The sequence below is a fragment of the Oryctolagus cuniculus genome, chromosome 20 (assembly GCF_964237555.1).
Source record: "Oryctolagus cuniculus chromosome 20, mOryCun1.1, whole genome shotgun sequence".
NCBI lineage: Eukaryota > Metazoa > Chordata > Mammalia > Lagomorpha > Leporidae > Oryctolagus > Oryctolagus cuniculus.
This window is the reverse complement of record NC_091451.1, coordinates 37,987,621-38,007,648: the sequence shown is the minus strand read 5'-3', so window position 1 is coordinate 38,007,648 and position 20,028 is coordinate 37,987,621. Positions and strand designations below refer to the sequence as shown.

General features: G+C 62.4%; 1 protein-coding gene across 4 annotated transcripts in view; it reads left to right on the top strand.

Annotated features, from left to right (window-relative positions):
• Positions 1-20,028, top strand: part of ITPK1 (inositol-tetrakisphosphate 1-kinase) — a 142,628-nt gene that overhangs the window by 105,949 nt on the left and 16,651 nt on the right. For all 4 annotated transcript variants that reach the window (XM_017349458.3, XM_002719591.5, XM_070065553.1 and 1 more), the window contains 3 exons: positions 3,368-3,485; positions 19,652-19,750; positions 19,912-19,952. In XM_017349458.3, the coding sequence (XP_017204947.1) occupies positions 3,368-3,485; positions 19,652-19,750; positions 19,912-19,952 (258 nt within the window). The remainder of the gene's footprint in view (positions 1-3,367; positions 3,486-19,651; positions 19,751-19,911; positions 19,953-20,028) is intronic.

Sequence of the window (20,028 nt, the reverse complement as noted above, 5' to 3'; positions counted from 1 at the left end):
AGTGCACCTGCCCGGCAGGACCTGAGCCATGGGGCAAGTGTTACGGCACAGCGGGTTAAGCCACCCCTTGTGATGCCTGTATTCCATATCGGAACATCGGTTCGAGTCCCAGCTGCTCCACTTCTGATCCAGCTTCCTGCTAGCACACCTGAGAAGGCGGCAGAAGTAGCTCTGAGTACGTGGGCCCCTGTCACCCAGGAGGGAGACCCAGATAGGGTTCCTGGCTCTGGCCTCAGCCATCCCAGGCCTGGCCGTTGTTGTCATCCGGGGAGTGAACCAGTGGACAGAAGGCCTCTCTCTCTTGCTCTCCCTCCCCCCCCCCACCCGCCTTATTTTCTGTCACTGTGTCTCCCTTTCAGATAAATAAATCGTATAGGCAATGTTTAAAAAAGACCTGAGCTGTCCCCGGAGGGCCGCCGCCTGGGGCTGGGCTGCCACAGGGGGAGGGATCGAGTCGCACTGCCGGCATCAGCAGGAGGTCGGCAGAGGCCGAGCCTGCCCGCTCCCCGTGCACAGGGCAGAGCAGGTGTGCCCTTTGCTCTGCTGGACGGGGCCAGAGACCTGGGCCGGGTCTGGTCCCGAGAGCCCGGGTGTTGCAGGATGAATGAGAGAACCCTGCTTCTGTTTCCCCAGACTCCTTCCACACGCTCTCCTGTGGGCTACAGCTCCCCACAGCAGGTTTTATTCAGAACGCACTTCGTCCCCCCCCAACTCGCACCACCCCGGAATCACGCAGCTTCCTATTCCCGGACGTGGCCCATGGCAGAGGCAGGATCTGCACTTGGGCTTCCGGTGGCTTCTCCGTTAGATGAGGGCAGATGCCAGGGTCTCCCTCCCCACGCGTTTCCCGCACGTTGAGACAGGGAAGGACCCGGCACCGCTGAGGTTCATCTGACTCGGATTCTCAGGGCGGAAACCTGTGTGCCGCAGCCCCGCGGAAGCCTGGGTCCCCGCTGGTGCCATCCCATGGGCATTGGGGTGTCTGGAAGGGCCTCGGGAGCTTGTCTTCTAGACATGCGCCTGGCTGATCGGTGGCCCGGGGATGTACCTCCTGTGCCTCGTCCCCTCCAGGGTCCCTTCGCGTATCTGTGGCATCCAGCAGCAGGGTCCATGTGTTCACCACTCACTGTGGAAGCAGCTGGGCCTCTCCTCCTCCCAGGGGTAGTGAAGTGGGCGGGCCCTTCCCCTCCTCCTCCCCTTCCCCCTCCCATCATCCCCCCCCCAAGATTCTGGGTAATTCTGAGGGACTTGCATGCTTTCCATAGCAAGGTCAGGTGACAGGCTTGGAGGAGGGTCTCCTGTGCATCCCTGGAGGTCTCCAAGGAGGCGGTGCTCGGGGATAGTTCTGTGAGTACCGCCACACCCATCCCGGCTCAGAAGCCCCTCTTGGGGTTCGCATTCCCGTCCTGTGGCTCTGTGTTCTCTTATGAAAAGCCGTGTCCCAGTGCACTGTGGGAACTGGCCGCAGCATTGGGTTATTCTGCAGCTGTGGGCGTCTTCCTCTCGAGATGGGGGCCGTCTAACCGGCAGGAAGGGGCAACTCGCTGCTTTACCCGGCCTCTGTTGCTGGAGACACCAGGGCTGTCCGTCAAAGCAGGAGTCTGCTGCGCCCCATGTGTGGCCCTGCCCGTGTCTGTGATGCCCTTAGCGGGCGGCTGGCCCTCCTGTCCCAGGACATCGCCCTCGGGTCTCTGCCAGCCAGCAGTGGTCCTCTCGTCTCCAGTCCACAACTCCAGAACTCGGGGCCGTGGTTACAGCAACCTCGCAGATGACCTGCGGTTACTCCTCAAGTCACAGATGAGGAAGCCGAGACCTCAAGAAGCCAAGTGGCCCCGGTGGGGGGTGACCAAGAGGTGGCGACACCCCAGCCTGGGCTGGCTGGCCACGTCCTCGCCCCAGCTCCCTGCAGGTTGGGGGAGCAGGGGGCATCGGGAGGAGCTGTGTGTTCCCAGCTCATAGCCTGGAGCTGGGGTCCACCGGCCAGGACTGCGCATCTGGGGGTGAGGGTGGGGGCAGAGGATGTCTCCTCCACGGATCTGGAGCCTGTTGGGGATTTATTTGTCTTGCGGGCAATGGGTGACCTTTGTCGTGATGCGATGCTGTCATCTGCCCGAGTCAGTCTTGGCGGGGGAGGGTCCCAGGCCCGACACCTTGTGTGCAGTCCAGGCCTGGTTTAACAGAACCAGCTGTGCTCAAGGACTGGTGCCAAGGGGACAGTGGCCCACGCGGAGCCCCGCTGGGGACAGGGCCTGCAGCGAGAGCTGGGACGGCGGCCCGGCCTGAGGCCGCTCTGGAGAATGCCTTCCTAAGGGGCGCCTCGGGGCCGTCCCCTGCCGGGAGGGTGCAGATGGGGACCACGCCTGCTCCAGGGCTGCCGGGCTGAGCTCCCCTGTGGAGGGCCAGTGTCCGCGGGGGAGGAAGGAGCGTGGAAGCAGCTGCTGTTTGCACCTAGTGCAGTGTAGACGGTGCGCAGTGAGAGGAGGGGGAGTGGGAGTGGGAGTGGGCGGCTCCGGGCGGTGACGGGGCAGGGGCCTCACCACTTAGGGCGGGGGGATTTTTAAACATCCAGAGGAGGCGGCAGGGAGGAGCCCCTGACCCTGTACTGTGCCGTGAAGTACGGGGGGAGACCGAGTCCACACCCGAGTCCACACGCGGACTTCGTGTGCAGTGCTGGTGAAAATGCTCACTGGGGAACCAGAGTCGGGTCGGGTCCCAGGAAAGGAAGTGGTCATGTGGGTCTTTGCTTTTGTTGATAACATTTCCAAAAAAAAAAAAAGCATCATGTAGGGGCTGGTACTGTGGCCCAGTGGGTTAAGCCGTGGCCCGCGGTGCCAGCATCCCATATGGGCGCTGGTTTGAGTCCTGGCTGCTCCACTTCCAATCCGGCTCCCTGCTAATGTGCCTGGGAAAAAGCAGAGGATGCGCAAGTCCTTGGGCCCCTGTACCCACGGGGGAGACCTGGAAGAAGCAGCCTGGGCCAGCCCCGGTTTTTGCAGCCATTTGGGGAGTGAACCAGTGGATGGAGGACCTCTCTCCCTTCTGTCTTTGTAACTATGCCTTCCAAGTAAATAAAGAAATCTTTAAAATCTTAAAAAGAGACACCTTGTGGGCATCTTTTCCCCTCACCGTTGCTGACCGCCTAGGCTGAGGGCTGGGTGGGGCAGTGGGTGCCTGGCCGAGTCCCCAGCTGGGTGGCCTGACCCGGCAGGCCCTGACCTCACAGCCCCCAAAGCTCACTCTGAATCAGGCACAGCAGTGCCAGCTGCTTCTGGAAGCTTCCAGCGAGGCCCCGTGCTGCCTAAACAGAAATCAGGCCTGGCCCCCACCTTGCCCGCCCCTAACCAGAGCGGGTGTGCTGTGCTTCCAGGAATACATCGAGGCCCACCCCGAGACCATCATCCTGGACCCCCTCCCTGCCATCCGGACCCTGCTCGACCGCTCCAAGTCCTACGAGCTCATCCGGAAGATCGAGGCCTACATGCAAGGTACAGAGCCCCGGGGGTGGTCCCGGCAGGGGGCGGGCCTGGTCTCTGAGCACCTGGGGCAGGCAGCGGTTGGCTTCCGTGGGCTGGTGGTCGCTCCCGCGATCGGCAGAGGGTCAGGGTGCTCGGTGGGAGAGCAGCCCCAACAGCTTCTGAAGGGCTTCACTTTGCCAGGTTGAGCCTGGGGGAGCAATGCAATCGTGCTGGGGCTTGGGGTGCAGGAGTGGGGCAGGGCAGCCAGCAGGGTGACCACCGGAAGAGGGAGGCAGACTGAAGGCAGGAGGCTTGAGTCAAACACGGCGGGGGGGGGGGGGGTGTGCCGCTGTGGGGCGGGAGCCGCCCTCGTGGGTGCAGGGCCGCCCTCGCCGGTGCAGGCGCTTGTCCCGGGGGGTCTCACCGCCACACCCGCCTCCCTCCCCCCCAGGAGCCGGGCAGCTCTGGGAGAGTCAAGGCTCCCTTCCAAGGTGCTTGGTCTCTCAGAAGGACTTGTTGGGGAGATGTTGTTAGCGGGAACCCAGCAGGAACCCAGTCCATGTGCACCTTGACCTGGGCGCTCGTTTCCCGTGCTGGGGGCCTGGTGGGTGCCGTGTGGCTCGCAGCCTGCGTGCCAGGCCTCCATCCTGAGAGCGTGCCGTGGACCCTCTCCTGGGGCCTCTCCTCTGCCCCTCACTGGGCTCCTCAGTGGTGGTCCTTCGTGTTTTGTACGGGTCGCGGGGCCCCTCGGCACGCAGCAGACCTGCTGACCTCCCAGTCTGTGGGCGGTGAGGCCAGCCTCTCCCAGGCAGGCAGCCCGGCTCCTGGCTCCTAGGTTTAACCTCCACATCCATGGCCAGAAGGCCCTGGACCTAGCAAGCCGCTGGCATGGGTGCAGCAAGGACCCTGGCCCTCTCTTGGGAATCTGCCGGAGGCCTGGCCAAGGAGTCTCCTCTGGGCTGCAGGCCGGAGGAACGGGGTCTGCGGTGGGAGGAACGGGGTCTGCGGTGGGAGCACTGAGCAGGGAGGACTCTGCCCCTGTTGCACTGTGTTGGAGCCACACAGTCCCCGGCGGCTGGGGCGGGGGTGGCAGGGACTGAGGCTCGGGGCCCGGGGCTCCCAGGCAGGGCAGCGGCGTGAGCTGACGTGGGCGTGCTATAGGCAGGGACCTTGTCCTTGGGCAGCAGTCACAGGTGTTTGAGCTGCCGAGTCAGGAGACAGCTACCTGTACCCGGTACCTGTATCCTGTTGTGGGGTGACGGGGGCCTGCCGAGTCAGGAGACAGCTACCTATACCCCGTACCTGTATCCTGCTGTGGGGTGACGGGGGTCTGGGCATTGGACGGGGACTCATGCCCAGCCATAGGGGCTGCCTGTGCTGAGCCTTGGCCAGAGCCTGCCCTGTTGGGTCCTAGACTCTCCATCCCAGGCATCCTCTGCTCGGGAGCCAGGAACTGAGGGCTCGTAGGCTGGGCGAGAACTTGCTGACCACACTGCGAGCAGGCTTGGTTTGCAGCTGGCAGGAAGCACGGGGTGTGTGGGCCAAGTGCACACCCTGGATCTTCCTCACCGCGGCCGGCCGTGAGCCGGCCTGGAGCCCTCCCCCAGCCGTGGGGGACGCCCACTTGCTGCTGGGCGTGTCTGTGAGACCCTCCCTGTCCCCTGCAGGTGCAGATCCTTCCCGGAAGTGCATCCCTGGGGCTCCCCGCCCCAGCCTCCTATTCCCGGAGGCACCAGCCCTTTACTGTAAATGGCCGTAATTACCGCTGAGTTCCCTCGGATAATTATAGCAGTCCCAACAGCAGCGCTCTGGTGTGGGCAGAGGGGGCTTGGAGAGACTCCCTTAAGTTGTCACTGTCCCCAGGCCGAGGTGGCACTCCCTGTTTTCAGAGTGCCCGGGCAGCTGCAGGGGGACAGCTGGGGAGGCCGCTGGGCCCAGGGTCCTCTGCTCTGCTATGGGGGTGGGCGGGGGCCATGCACAGGGGGAGGAGCTCTAGGATGGGGCACCTGCACAGGTGGGCCATCTGCGTCCCTATGAGCATCAGTGTGCGGGACCGCCCACTGCTGCAGGGACCCAGCCTCAGCTGTTTGCGTATCCTGCGGCCGGTGTGTGGGTGGCGCCTGCTCGGCTGCACGTTCCCAGAGTGCAGCCTCTTGTAACTCAGAGCCTGGAGGGGAAGCAGGGCCTGTCCCTGCCGGCTGTCCACCCACCCATGCAGCTGGCATTCACTTTGCTGTCAGCAGAGGCCCCAAACCAGAGCAAGCTTCCTTTCTGTCTCCCCCGAGGAAGACCGCCTGGCACCGGCGCACAACCGCAGGTACCCGGGCTCTGTCCATAGGGCGGCCCTCCTGGTCCAAGGTAGCGGCTGAACCTCCAGCCATCACATCCCCGTCCTCAGTCTGGACGTCAGGATAGAGAGGAGACTATGAAAAAGGAGGCCTATGGGGACAGATGGGCCTTCATTATCTCTCTCTCTTCTCTCTCTCTCTCTCTTTTTTTTTTTTTTTTTTTTTGACATGCAGAGTGGACAGTGTGAGAGAGAGAGAAAGAGAGAGAGAGAGAGAGAGAGAGAGAGAAAGGTCTTCCTTTGCCGTTGGTTCACCCTCCAATGGCCGCCGCGGCCAGCGCACTGCAGCCGGCGCACCGTGCTGATCCAATGGCAGGAGCCAGGTACTTATCCTGGTCTCCCATGGGGTGCAGGGCCCAAGCACTTGGGCCATCCTCCACTGCCTTCCCGGGCCACAGCAGAGAGCTGGCCTGGAAGAGGGGCAACCGGGACAGAATCCGGCGCCCCGACCGGGACTAGAACCCGGTGTGCCGGCGCCGCAAGGCGGAGGATTAGCCTAGTGAGCCGTGGCGCCGGCCTCTTCAATTATCTCTTGAGAAAAAGGTCTGGAAGCTGTTCCCCCATCACTGGCTGGATTTCTCGGGATGAGCTGCAAAGGGAGTAGGGAAATGCATAGCCCTTAGCCTGGACAGCCATGGGCCCAGCTAAGATTTGGGAGTTTTGCTCCCATAGAAGGGTGACAGCGAGCCGTGGGGGACCACTGGCAGGGTGCCGTGTCACCATCCAAGACGTGGGTTCCTGCGCTGGGACACTGTTTCCCATGTGAGGGGGATGGGCCTCAGAAACAAAGCTGCCCTGGGGGCTTCCAGTGACCCACCCAGAGCGCCTGGGCTGCGGCCCCCAAGGGACGGCCGCTCTGGGAGGTGGCCGTGGGGGGACCGGCCAGCGCCCACAGTCCTTGGGCAGGCAGAGGCAGAGGGAGCACGGAGCCTGGATCCCATCAGACCCAGTGTGGAAGCTTCCAGAAGCTAAACACTGCCTGGTGCAGGTGTGGGGCAGGAAGGGAGGAGGCTGCACGGAAAAACCAGAGCCGTGTCCCTTGGTGGCAGCCCCTTCTGCCGCCCGGCTCTGGGACCCAGAGGGAGAAGCCCCAGGCCGAGGCCTGGCTCTGCGGCCCACAGTGAGTGATCCCGGACAAGGCGCTCGCGGCTCCTGAGCTGGCCAAAGCCCCGCGTGAGAAGGCCCCGGGCTTGTTTGGGCGCTGGGTCAGCGTCCTTGTCCCCGGGGGTGGCAGGTGCACAGGGCCTCGGGCCTCGGGCTGGAGGGCTCTCGCATTCTCCTTCTCCAGCCGTTCCTGCTCACGTCCTCTGGGGGTGACAGATGGCCTGTCCCAGACGCCAGGCCTCCCCAGGGAGTGGTGCACACCGCCGGGCTAGCGTGTGCCCGTGGCTGGTGGGGCTTTAACCAGGGCGCGTCATGGAGGCTGTGTGGAGGCTGGGTTGCGACAGAGTCATCTGGGCACCAAGTGAGGAGAGTGCAGCAGGCCCCCAGCAGAGCCTCTGCCTCCCATGTGGGGGCTGCCCCCGGCGGGCTGTCCAGGGCTGTGGGTTAGGGAGGAGGCTCAGTCCGTGCCCTGTCGCTCTCGGGCGGCCACAGGGCACCAGGTGCTCTCCATTGAACCTGGGGCTACCCTGCGAGGAGGATTCTGTCACCTTCCCAGAGCTGTGGGGGGCGGGGCGGTGTAGGGCCCCACCCCCGCAGGGCGTGCTCGTAGCCAGCGTCAAGCGCTGGAAATACAGTGTGGGTTTGGCTGCCCAGGGCCTACCGGTCCCCAGGACCTCCAGGTGCTGGGGCACAGATAGCGGCACTGCACCCAGGGGCGCCCTCTGGTGTCCAGGAGGTGGCACTGGCCAGGGAAAGGCCTGGTGTCCACTCGGGAGCCCAGCAGCTCTGCCGAGAGGAGCAGTGCCCTCTGTCGTTGCCGAGGGCGGCAGCGCATTGGCCGGAAGGGAGCAAGGCCCTGCCGAGGAGCCCTGGGCTCGACCCGCAGCTGCGGCCGCCCTGTCGCAGCCATTACTCGTCAGTAACACCGGGTTGCTGATGTTTGTTCCTGGCCGGGCAGAGGGGTCCTGGGCTGGGTACCGGCCATACCCCCAAGTGCCAGCCTGCCCAGCCCACAAGGCCGGGCTAAGGGGACAGCATGCCCCCTCCCTTGAGGGGTCTGGCGTGGGGGAGAGCAGGGTGCCAAGCCTGGCCCAGACGAGCCCCCCAGAGCAGGTGGCTGTAGGAGGAGCACCGGCTCCAGAGGCTGACGGGGAGACTGGGCCCGGTTGAGGGTGCTTCCTGGGCCTCGGGGTGTCTGAGACGCACGGTGACCTTGTTTGTAGAGCCGGGTGATGCTCAGGCTCTGTATTACCCCCAGCCCGGGGCTGACCGGCAGCAGCTGGGGGCCAGGCCGTGGTACGGGGCACTGGGATTGAACCCCGCCATGAGTCCCCCTCGGGTCACCTGCCTGGTGTGAGATGGGGCCGTGAGCTCTGGGCCCAGGCCTGGCGCTGGCGGGGGGCTCCCCCTTTCCAGTGGGGTCCCCGGAGCCTCTGCGCCAAGGCTGCACAGGTGACGTCGCTTGTTCGGGGTTTCTGAGTGACCCCAGCTGCCTGCTCCTCGCTGACCCTGCAGGAGGGTCCAGGCCAGAGGCCACCCCTGCTGCTGCACTGCCGACCTCGCATCTCACCCTGGGGGCTCAGGGGGCCCGAGCTGACATAGCCCCCGGGAGTCCTGAGGGCATCAGCCCGCTGGCCGGTGCCCGGCTGGGGCAGCAGAGGCCAGACACACCAAGGGGGGCTTGGGCCGGGGTCCATCTGCCCTCCCCCACCCCTCCCTCCTTGGCCTCCCGCATGGGCTCCTCACTGCCTGCGCACTGGCTGGGGGCCCTTCCCTTGGTCTCTCCCTGCCCTGGCCTAGCTGCACGGGGACAGGGGCACGTGGGGAGGGTGGCTCCCCCGGCAGCCTCGGCCCTGTGTCCGCGCCTGCTGCCTGGAGCCGGAGCTCAGCTCCTCCCACGGGGGCTTTCAGGTCCAGCTTCCCGCCGGGAGCCTGGCGGAGAGGAAGGGACGTTCCAGGCCTGGGCCGAGCCCCTCGCTTCCCACGCTGTGGCCCAGGACGCAGGCCTGGGGGCTCTGAGACTGACAGCGGACGGCTGCGGGCCCGTTCCCGCAGAGACGCAGCCATGCACTCCCGCAGACCTGAGCCCCGCAGGCCTTGCAAGCCATCGGGGCCACGGGAGGGACCCCCATCCCAGGAGATGCACCTCGGTTTCAGATGTGGAAGACAGGAAGAAGTGGGCCTTAGGGTCAGCGAAACACAGTGGGACTGGGCCTTGCCGGCCAAGGCCACGAGGAGCCCCCTCCCCCTCCCGAGGCTGTGTGCAGCTCTGCCGGCCTAACCCTGCCTCACCGTAACCTCACCTTGCCAGAGGCCACCTCCGTTCACAGTTCTGAGCCGTGCTTCTAGGCCCTTATGTACATGGAGACACACACGTTGCGCTATGACCCACGTTCCCCACTTAGTGCCATCGGAGGTCTGCCCTGTTGACGGCCGTCTAATACTCCATCCCTGTCATGTGTTCGCTGATGTTGGACTCAGAGTGTCACTCCAGTTCTGTACGCAGAGCTGCGGTAAAGCGATCTCTGTGCATCTTGGGTAGGATCCGCCGGGCAGTGGTGCATCCCCGCCACAGACTGTGCACATGCCGCAGGCTGGCAGACCCTGCCGGAGGCTGGAGCACGCTCAGTGCGGTCGTGCCGGTCTGCCCCGGGGGAGTGGGTCCCCAGCGCGCCCTGGGCTGCACTCCAGTGCTCGTAGGCGAGGTGGCCAGCTCTGGTGTGTGTCACCCCCGCCAGTGGATCTCCCCGGTGCTTGCCCATTGCTGGTGCTTAGTGACCCATCGGAGCCCCTTCCCGACAAAGAACGGTCTCCTGTTGGACAGTACGGCCCACGTGGCGGACACGAGCGTCACCTCTGGCCAGGAGCCCGGCTCTGCCGCCAGCAAGAGCCCTGCAGACCTCGTCTTTAAAGCGCCTTCCGAACACAACGGCGGCTGCCTTTGGGGAGTTGAAGCCGAGTGGGGGCAGCGAGCATCTGCCCCGGGGGCCGGAAGCGGCCGTAAATCAGGCAGCAGCTGCGGGACTTAATCCCTGTCTCCAGCAGCCTGCTGCGGCTCAGGAATGTCTGCGGCTGCACCAGCGCCCGTGTCTGGCTCCTCAGCTCCTGGACTTCGAACATTCGGGGGCAAGCGGCTGTCTGGCCCGGGAGAGGAGACGGTCACTCGCTGAGTCAGATGGGAGGAGACCAGCCGGCCATGGCCTGCAGCATCTGACCCCACTGGCCCCAGCCAGGAAGTGCTATCCCCGTGGCATAACCCTGTGGTGTCCTGCTGTCCCTGCCCTCCAGCAGTGACCCCCGCCCGGGTGCGGGCAGCTCCCCTGTGGCCACGCAGCCCAGTGAGGGTCAGGCTGCTGGCGGTAGGGAGGCAGCAGCTGCAGGAAGGCCGGAGAGCCAGGATGGGGCGCTCTGACTGCCGGTGAGAGGCCGCTGGAGGCTGGAGAGCGACCCAGGAGCACCAGTGTAAGCCCAGTCCAAGTCCAGGCCCTTAAGGAGCAGGAGAGCCAATGCTAGGAGGACCAGGGCCCCAGCTCCAGCACAGCGGGGTGGGGGAGGGGCAGATTCCCCCTCCCCCCTCCCCCCTCCCTGTGCCCCACCTTTTGTCCTCGGGCCCCACTCAGCGGGCGCTGACTCAGGCTGCTCTCAGTCCCACACACCCAGGGTGAAGCCCGGCTGGCCACCTGGGCACGGCGCTCACCGCCCTACCTGGGTGCCAAGGATGGGAGAAGCAGGGAGGAGCTGGGGGTCCAAGGGAGTGTGGCAGGCGCTCTGCCTCTCCTGAACTCCCAAGATCACACCGGAAAGGGACGACGCGGGGCGGCCTGACCCTGTCTGCCGAAGTCTCTGCCTGCTGTGGGTGTGGTCGGGGACCTGGAGGCAGAAGCAGCCTCGGCGTCCCCTGAGACCAGTCTGCCTGTGGCTCTCGGGCCCTGTCCCCAGATGCTCCGTGCGCACTGGGTGGTGAGCAGCACCCAGCCCTGCCTGGGAAAGGCTCGCCCTGGCTGACCTGGTTCCCCATGACCGGGGGGCGCCCTCCACTCTGAGCACCTCCCGACTCGCCCCCAGGGGCTGCCTGCCTGGGAGGACACCTGCAGCCTTGGGTTGAGGCTCTCAGGCAGTGCCAGCTCCCGAGGCCCCTCCGGACCCCTGGTCAGGCTCGCCGTGGTCCCCAGGGTCACGGGGTGGGCCTTGGGGAGCGAGGGGGAGGCGAACCGCAGCCCACTTGGCCCACTGGTGCCCTCCGTGTGCCACACGTGGTCCCTGAGTGTAAACTCCCAGCAGCCCCATGGAGTGGGTGTTATTGCCCTCACCTTGCAGGTGCAGGGTGAGACACAGAGAGGCCAGGTGGCCGGCCCACGGGGAGACAGGAGATCGGAACTGGAACCCGGTGCCTAGGCCTCGAGTCCCTTGTGCGCTCGGCAGAGGCTTCTGCATGAGCTCTTGGAGCAGGGTGGGGGTGGAGGCACTGGGTGAGGGCCTGCTGCTCCTGGGTTTCCCAGAGCCAGGCCCCTCACGCCACATCCCCAGAGCTTGTGGCTCCAGGGCTGGGACATCTGATGTCTTCACAAACAAAACCCGGTATTTGAATTCGACCTCATCCAGCACTGTGGATGAGCCTAGAGGTGCACATGACGTGTGCCTGCTGTCCAGTTGCTTCCTTCCTTGTTGAGTGACCCAGGCTCCCCCACAAATCCAGTCCCGCCCTCGGGGGACCCTTGGGCTGCGTGGACAAAGGCGCTTTCCTAAGCCAGTGCTCAGGGACAGCTGTGGCAGCTGCGAGGGGACGTGCGGTGGGAGCCGAGCAGTCACACACTGCAGATCTGAGCAGGGGAGGGCCGTGGGGTGCAGGCCTGGGCAGGGAGGGCCCCGGGAGGGGTGTGGCTAGAGCGCTGGCTTGCAGCCTTTGGGCCAGGGGAGGCGACTGGGACGTCACTGCGGTGGTGAGGATGGGGTCTCCCGCTGCCTCCCGTCCCGGCTCGGGCCTGCAGCTCCCACCATGGAGCAGCCCATGCCTGTGCTGCCGGGCGCTGCTGGGCGGTGGCCAATGCACGTTTGAGTTGTTTTCTGAGCCGCTGTCAGACTACAACGTGGTTCACCCAGGGTGCACAGAACCGCCTTCCTGTCTGGAATTCAGAGGTGACTTTGGACAGGCGGGCACTGAATGAGTCATGAGCACCTGAGCTTGCAGACTGGCCCACCTGGCTCCTTCCAGTCCCGGGTATAGCCATCATCAGGGCTGTTCCAGACCAACAGCGCCACATGCTGGCGAGAGTGGGCGTTGCGGGCCACCTCCTCCCTACGTCCTCTGTGGGTTTCCAGTGCTGGCAGCACATCTGTCAGTTTCTCTTCACTTGTGAAAGCTTGTCGAGGAGAGGGTTTATTTATTTATTTATTTATTTATTTATTTTTATTGGACAGGTAGAGTTATAGACAGTGAGACAGAGAGAAAGGTCTTCCTTCCGTTGGTTCACTCCCCAAATGGCCGCCATGGCTGGCACTGCACTGATCCGAAGCCAGGAGCCAGGTGCTTCTCCTGGTCTCCCATGGGGTGCAGGGCCCAAGCACTTGGGCCATCCTCCACTGCCCTCCCGGGCCACAGCAGAGAGCTGGACTGGAAGAGGGGCAACCGGGACAGAATCTGGCACCCACATGGAATGCCAGTGCTGCAAGGCAGAGGATTAACCAAGTGAGCCATGGCGCTGACCCTTCTTTTAAAAAAAAAAAAGAAGAAGAAGAAGAAGATTTATTTATTTATTTGATAGAGTTACGCAGAGAGAGAGAGAGAGAGAGAGAGAGAGAGAGGTCTTCCACCCATAGTTTCATTCCCCAGTTGGCTGCAATGGTCGGAGCTGCACTGATCCGAAGCCAGGAGCCTGGAGCTTCTTCCGGGTCTCCCACGTGGGTGCAGGGGCCTAAGCACTTGGGCCATCCTCTACTGCTTTCCCAGGCGCATCAGCAGGGAGCTGAGTCGGAAGTGGAGCAGCTGGGACTTGAACTGGCACCCATATGGGATGCCAGCATTGCATACAGTGGCTTTATCTGCTGTGATACCTGGCAGGGTCGATTTCTTCAGAGGCCCCCTCCTTGGCTTACGGACACGCCTCCTTCCTGCGTCTTTCTGTGTCTCCTGCCTCCTGCTGGGACAGGCCCCCCCTCCTCGTGCCTTCGTCTTACCTTCCACATGCCTTGAGAACCCTTTCTTGGGGCCGGGGCCGTGGCACAGCAGGTTAAGCCACGACCTGCAGAGCCGGCATCCCGCATGCATGCCTGTTCAAGTCCCGGCTGCTCCACTTCGATCCAGCTCCCTGCTGATGCACCTGGGAAAGCAGCGGACGACGGTCCAAGTGCTTGGGCCCCTGCACCCGCGTGGGAGACCCGGAAGAAGCTCCTGGCTTCAGCCTGGCTCAGCCACAGCCTTTGTGGTCATTTTGGGGGTGAACCAGCAAATAGAAGATCTCTGTCTCTACCTCTCTCTGTAAGTCTGTCTTTCAAATAAATAAAATAAATCTAAAAAACAAAGCAAAAAGAGCTGGGAGGTACCTCACTACAGAGAGCTTTGGAAGACGGGCTGTGGTGGGCCTGAGCGGGTGACGGGGAAAGGCGCTGTGTGGGGAGAGGGTGCCAGTGCGGGGCTTCCTGGACCGACAGCCCCTGGGGCGTTGATTCAGGCTCTGGAGGAAGCCCCAGTGCCAAGGCCACTGCTCCCATTCTGTCAGCAAGGACGGGCAGGGAGCTGGCTCGTGCTGGGCAGCCTGGGGGTGGGGGGCAGTGACCCCTTGGAAGCGGGGCCGGCTGTGGTTCCCATGTCTCCAGATGCCCTGCATGGCGTAGCCTCGCTGTGTCCCTGTCCCAGCCCGGGAGGTGGGCAGCAGATGAGGAAGAGGATCCAAGAGTGGCAGTGGCCTGGCCGGTGGCACAGGGTGCAGCGGTTGGGCTGGCTCTCGGCTCGCAGAACAAGGCTCTTTTTCGCCACCCAGTTTTGCCTGCTGGTCTCATCTGTGCCATGATGGCTTCGTCCAGGCCCCGAGACGCTGTGACGTCAGCCCAGTCTGATGGAGACTTCCACGTCCATCGTTGTTGGGACATGTTGTCAGTCAAGTGGCCGAGAGACGCGGTCCTCAGTAAAAACAGAACCAGAAAGGAAAATGCAGTCCTAATGAGGATGCAGACAATGAGGGTGAGGCCCGACCCAGCCCAGGAAGCTGGCAGTGGACGTGACCGCCACTCAGCCCCTGCCTGCCCCTCTGTGGGTCTCCCAGCAGGGCTCCTGTTCTGTGCCAGGCCTCCCAGCAGGCTCTAGGAGACGTCACTCCTGTTCTCCAGACGAGGAAAACACAGCTGGGCCCCCTGCCGCAGGCTTCAGCTCCAGGCTCGGGGTCAGCCTGCAGGTGCCCGGCTCGCCCCCTGCCCCGTCCTTGCGTAGCCTCCGGTTTGCCCCTGGCCCCCTCTCTGCACTTGTGGGAACAGTGAAGGCGTGCCCTTGGGCCCTGCCCATCTCCGAGGGCTGTCCAGCTTTGCGGTCTCCGATCGGGAGTGGAGGGGAGCGCAGAGACCGGATGTTTCCACTTCCCCGGGGGCTCTGAAAAGAACACAGCACACTACAGACCCACAGCCGGCCCGCCGCTCTCCCACTCCCATCCAGAAAGACAATGGACAGGCAAGCAGCACAGCCTTTTCCAGAGAAGGCCCCAGCTCTGTTCTGACTGAGAGGCTGCTGACGAGGCCGCCGCTGGCACCCCGGCTTGAGCAGGAGTCTTGGCTGTCGCTGTCGCTGTCGCTCGTGTGGGGCCCAGGTGGTGGCAGTGCCCGTGGGACTCCCTAGCCAGCCAGGAAGGGCATCCCAACTGCTGGTTCCAACTTAAATTGATTTTTTTCTTTTGTTGCTTGTGCTTTGGTGTCCTAGCTAAGAAGTCATCGCCTATTCTCAGGTGAGGAAGGTTCGCAGCTGTTTTCTTCTGAGAGTTGGGTGGTTTCAGCTCTGCTGATTAGATCGTGAGTTAGTTTTGTGTGCGGTGTGATGTAGGGACCCGGCTCCTTTCTTCAGCATGGGGACATCGGTTCTCCCAGGAGCATTGCTGAGAATATTCTTTCTGGCGTTGGTTATCTTGACATCCTCGTAGAAAATCAGTCGAGCACAGGTGTATGGGTTTACTTCTGGACTCTCAGTTCTGTTCCATGAGTCCGTGTGACTGTGTCTGTCCTTAGGCCAATGCTAACTTGTCTTGTAGCCTTTTAGTAAGTTTTTTTAAAAAAAAAATACCTACTGTGTTCTAAAGATTTATTTATTTGAAAGGCAGAGAGGGTACTGGCACTGCAGTGTAGTGGGTTAAGCCTCCACCTGTGGCACTGGTGTGCCACTGGCTGGTTTGAGTCCCGACTGATCCACTTCTGATCCAGCTCTCTGCTGTGGCCTGGGAAAGCATCAGAAGATGGCCCAAGTCCTTGGGCCCCTGCACCCGCGTGGGAGACCAGAAGAAGCTCCTGGCTTCAGATCAGCTCAGCTCCGGCCATTGCAGCCATTTGGGGAGTGAACAAGCAGATGGAGGACTTCTTTCTGTCTGCCTCTGCCTCTCTGTAATTCTGTATTTCAAATAAATAAATCTTTTTTAACAAAAAAAGAAAAAAAGAAAGGCAGAGTGACAGAGATCTTCCTGCTGCTTCACCCCCAAATGGTTGCAGTGGCTGGGGTGGGGCCAGGCTGAAGCCCGAAGCCTGGAACATTATGTGGGTCTCCCAAGTGGGTGGCAAGGACACAAGTTTTTGGGCCATCATTTGATGCTTTCTCAGGTGCATCAGCAGAGAGCTGGATCAGAAGTGGAGAAGCTGGGACTTGAACCGGTGCCCCTGTGGGATGCCGGCATCACAGGCCACAGCTTAACCCAGTGCACCAAAAATGCCGGCCCCTCCAGTAAGTTTTGAAGCTGGCAAATGTGAGTCCTCCAACCCTGTTCTTTTTCAGTGTGTTCTGGCTATTCTTAGTCCCTTGTATTTCCCTGAGAGCTTTAGGATCAGCATATCCAGTTCCTGCAGAAGGAAAGCTGGGGTTGGAATGGCATTGCCTTGAGTCTGTGGACCCCTTGAGCAACACCGTGAAATCCCCTATCCATGAACATAGTGTTCCTTTCCTTTTATTGTAGCCGTCTTTAAGTGCTTCCCATCATAGTGTGTGCTTTTCATTGTTTCATTCTTGCACTTGTTAAAGTCATTCCTAAGTGTTTAGTGGAATTACTTTCTTAATTTCACATTGAGATTGTTCATTGCTGGGGCATAGAAACGCAGCTGTGTTTGGAATCCTGCAACCGTGCTGGGCCCATTTGCTAGCTCTGGCAGGTTTTGACTGCTGTTGGTGCGTTCCTTGGGGTTTTCTGTATACAAGATCCTATTTCTGCAGATAGTTTCCTTCCTTCTTTACAGTCTGGATGCTGCTGATTTCATGTTTCTTGCCTAAAGCCATGGCTAACACCCCCAAGTGCAGTGTTGGGTAGGAGTGGCAAGAACAGGCCTCCTGTCTTGTTCCTGACCCCATGGGAGAAGATCCAGGCTTTGCCCGGGGGCTCTGATGCTGTGGGACAGTCGGGGCTGCAGGTGGCCTTCGTTAGGGCCAGCCGTAGTGCAGTGGGTGTTTTGTTTTATTTTTGGATTATTTATTTATTTGAAAGGCAGAGTTACAGAGACAGAGGTGGGGGGAGAGAGAGAGAGAGAGAGATCGAGAGATCTTCCACCTGCTGGTTCACTCCCCAAATGGCCGGGGCTGGGCCAGGCTGAAGCCAGGAGCGTCATCCGGGTCTCCCACATGGGTGCAGAGTCCCAGGCACTCGGGCCATCCTCCGCTGCCTTCCCAGGTGTATTAATAGGAGCTGGGTCGGAAATGGAGCAGCTGGGACTTGAACCAGTGTCCTTATGGGATGCCGGTGCTATAGGTGGCAGCTTAACCCACTGGGCCACAGTGCCAGCCCCTGTTGCATGTTTTCACCCTGCAGCGGTATTAGATTTTGTCAGATCTTTGTGTGCATGAATTGAGATGATCGGGTGGCCTTTGTCCCTTATTCTGTCACAGGCGTCATCCCCCACCCACCCCGCCATCGGCAGGGAGTGTGTTCCAAGATGCCCCGTGGATGCCCGGGGCCGCAGGCGGTGCTGACCTCCAGGCATGATGTGGTTTTGTCCTGTGCGTGCACAGCTCTGATGAAGTTTAATTTACATATTAGTCGTAGTAAGAGAGTAACAACCATAATTAGTAATCAAACAGGACCGTTCTTCCAATATTTTGTAATAAGTTTGTCAGCACCTGCACACCTGTTCTTTGGAGCCGTTATTAAGTCAGGCCAAATTTACTTGAGCACAAGCCCAGCTGCCCGGTGACCAGCGGGCAGATTCGTGTCCTGGCAGGTTCTGGCAGGAGCGCCCTGCTCCGAAGGGCGTGCAGCGGGCGACTTCTGAACGTGTGCACCTTTCTGGAAAGTGGCTGACCGTGGGCGTCTGAAGCGTGGCGAGTGCCGCTGCGGGGGCCTCCTCTCCCACAGGGCACTGCTTTGATGGACCGCCCCGTGCTGAAGCTGCTGTATCGAGGGGTTTGCCACAGGGCGTGCTGTTGGGGACCCCACGCAGGGGCCTCTTTCCACAGGGGAGGCCACAGTCAGTAGCACGGACTTGGGAGCCGGGGTCCCAGCTGGGCGCCCTTGCCTCTGCGACTCCAGGCAGGGACCTCATCCCCGTGCCCCGTCTCCTCGTCTGTGAAATGGGGGTGACAGCAGTGCAGCCTCGGGGGGCTCCTGGGGTGGCTAATGAGTTGCTGTGTAGCTGTGGGGCAGCGTGTTGCATGCAGTGAGTGAGGTGCGTGAAGATGACAGTGTCACCTGGGACAAAGTTTTCGTGGCCGGGTGGAGAGAGGCAGCTGGGGTGGGCATGGAAGGCGCAAAGCCAAGCCGATTCATCCACTCTGGAGGCGCCCGGAAGCTCTGCCGAGAGGCACCTGTTCTGTCCCAGCATCTCCAAATCACCCCGTGCATGAGTACTGGGCAAGGGTGGGGCCCAGCCCCTGCCAGGCCTGGCAAGCACCTGTCTTAAGCCCGCCCGCTGCTCCTGCTAGGGCCAGGCCACAGGGTAGCTGTGAGCCTATTGCACGGCCAACCTCCTCTGGTCCCCTCGCCAGCCTGGGTGGGGCGCACACATGGGCCCACCCCCTCTTCCTCGCCTCTAGTTTCTGGGTTTTCGTCCCCGGCTTCGGGGCAGTCCTATTCCTCACCCTGGCTCTGCTGTGTGGCTTTGGGCAGCAGCTGGCTCTTGGGGCCTCTGGCTCTGGTCTTGTGCCTTCAGATGCTGTCCCAGCCCGGCAGGGATTAAGGGAACGCCTGTGCAGAGGGTCCACACCACCATCGGCCAGGGGCTTGGCAAATGCAGGCTCCGGACCCTCCCCTGCCCCCAGAGCCCCCAGAGAACTCTGCAACCCCCAGAATCTGTGCCCAGATCCCGACTTGGCCTGGGGAGGGTGGAGGACAACACACTGCGCCTGCCCTGTGTGGCTCCTGGCTCTGATTTTTATGAGCTGAGCCAGGCTGGGTCGCAGCTAAGCCAGCCGCGGAGCCGGAAGCTCTGGGGGTGCCGCCTTGCCCGTTGAGTGTGGTTTGCTTTCTACCTGGTTCCACTCACACTCAGCCCATCCTGGCCCCTGTGCCCTGAAGCACCAGGGTGGTCCCGCTTCCTAGGGGGCTGTGGTCTTATCCAGGAAGGGGAAGCAGCCGTTGACTAGTCAGTGGCAAGATTCGAAAGGCAGCTCATACCACACAGCGCGTCTGGTCTGGCCCAGGAGCGAAGCAGTGGTCGGAGCAGTGTTGGAATGGGGGGCTGGGTGCTGGACAGGGAGAGGCCAGGCGCCTGAGACTGAGGGCTCGGCCATCAGGGCCTGGGCTGGAGTATGGCTGCAGGAGAGACAGAACTGGGGGGGGACAGGGGGGCGGTGTGTGGCCTGGGCGCCTCCTGATTGCCTCCCTTGTGTTTTGTGGGGGAAGGGTGAGGGGCCGTGCTGGGCGTGCAAGGGGCAAGCGGTGTCCCCCGGCAGCCTCTCCTCCCTCTGAGCTCAGCGCACCCCTCACAGGATGCGTTTGCACGGTGGGGGTGACGTGGGCCCCTGCCCGGCACTAGGCACACGCTGAGAGCCGGCCACACCACCCAGTCCTCTATTTATTAAGGCTCGCAGAGCTCAGAGTGGGAAAGGCCTCGCTGGGTTCAGCAGTGGCCCCAGTTTGCTCAGTTAAAACTCGGGGTGCAGCTAAGTAAAGATCCTCGTATACCACGTTGGAGCGCCTGGGTTCAAGTGCCCACTGCAGCTCCTCACTCCTGCTCCTGCGGACTGGAAGGCAGTGGTGACGGCTCAGGTGCCTGGGTTCCTGGGTTCCTGTGCCCCGTGTGGGAGATCTGTCAATCAGTCAGGCCCAAGGTGACAGCCACAGGGGAGCGGTAGGTGTCAGTCCCTGGGTGTTTCTCACCGGGCTGTGCTCCTCACAGCAGACATCACGTGTGTTGTGTAGCGACAGAGATGCTACTAAAAGCGTGTACACAGGACGGCGGGGCGGGACAGGGATGGTCACAATCGGGGAGCCATGAGAGCTGCCCCATGGGGGTGCCCGGGGCAGGGCTGGGGCGGGCGCTGGCTGAGAGCCGTGAGGGCTGCCCCATAGGGGTGGCCGGGGCAGGGCCGGGGCGGGCGCTGGCGGGGAACGGTGCTGACCGACGGCCCTCTCCGCAGATGGCAGGATCTGCTCACCACCCTTCATGGAGCTCACCAGCCTGTGCGGGGACGACACCATGCGGCTGCTGGAGCAAAACGGCCTGGCCTTCCCCTTCAGTACGTACCAGGGGTGGGGCCTGCACCTGCCGTGCAGAAGCTGGACACAGGGTCTGGGTGGCGTGGGCCGCCCCTGCCTGCCCTCCCTACGCGGCCGGCCCGAGTGCCTGCCAGGAGGGGCGGACTTGCTAACTGCTCTCCGCTTTTCTCTCCGCCCACAGTTTGCAAAACCAGAGTGGCTCATGGCACCAACTCTCACGAGGTGAGCAGAACCTCGGGCTGTCCCTGTCCCCCCGGAACCCTGGCTGCCTCCCTCCCCTCTGCCTGCCTGGACGTCA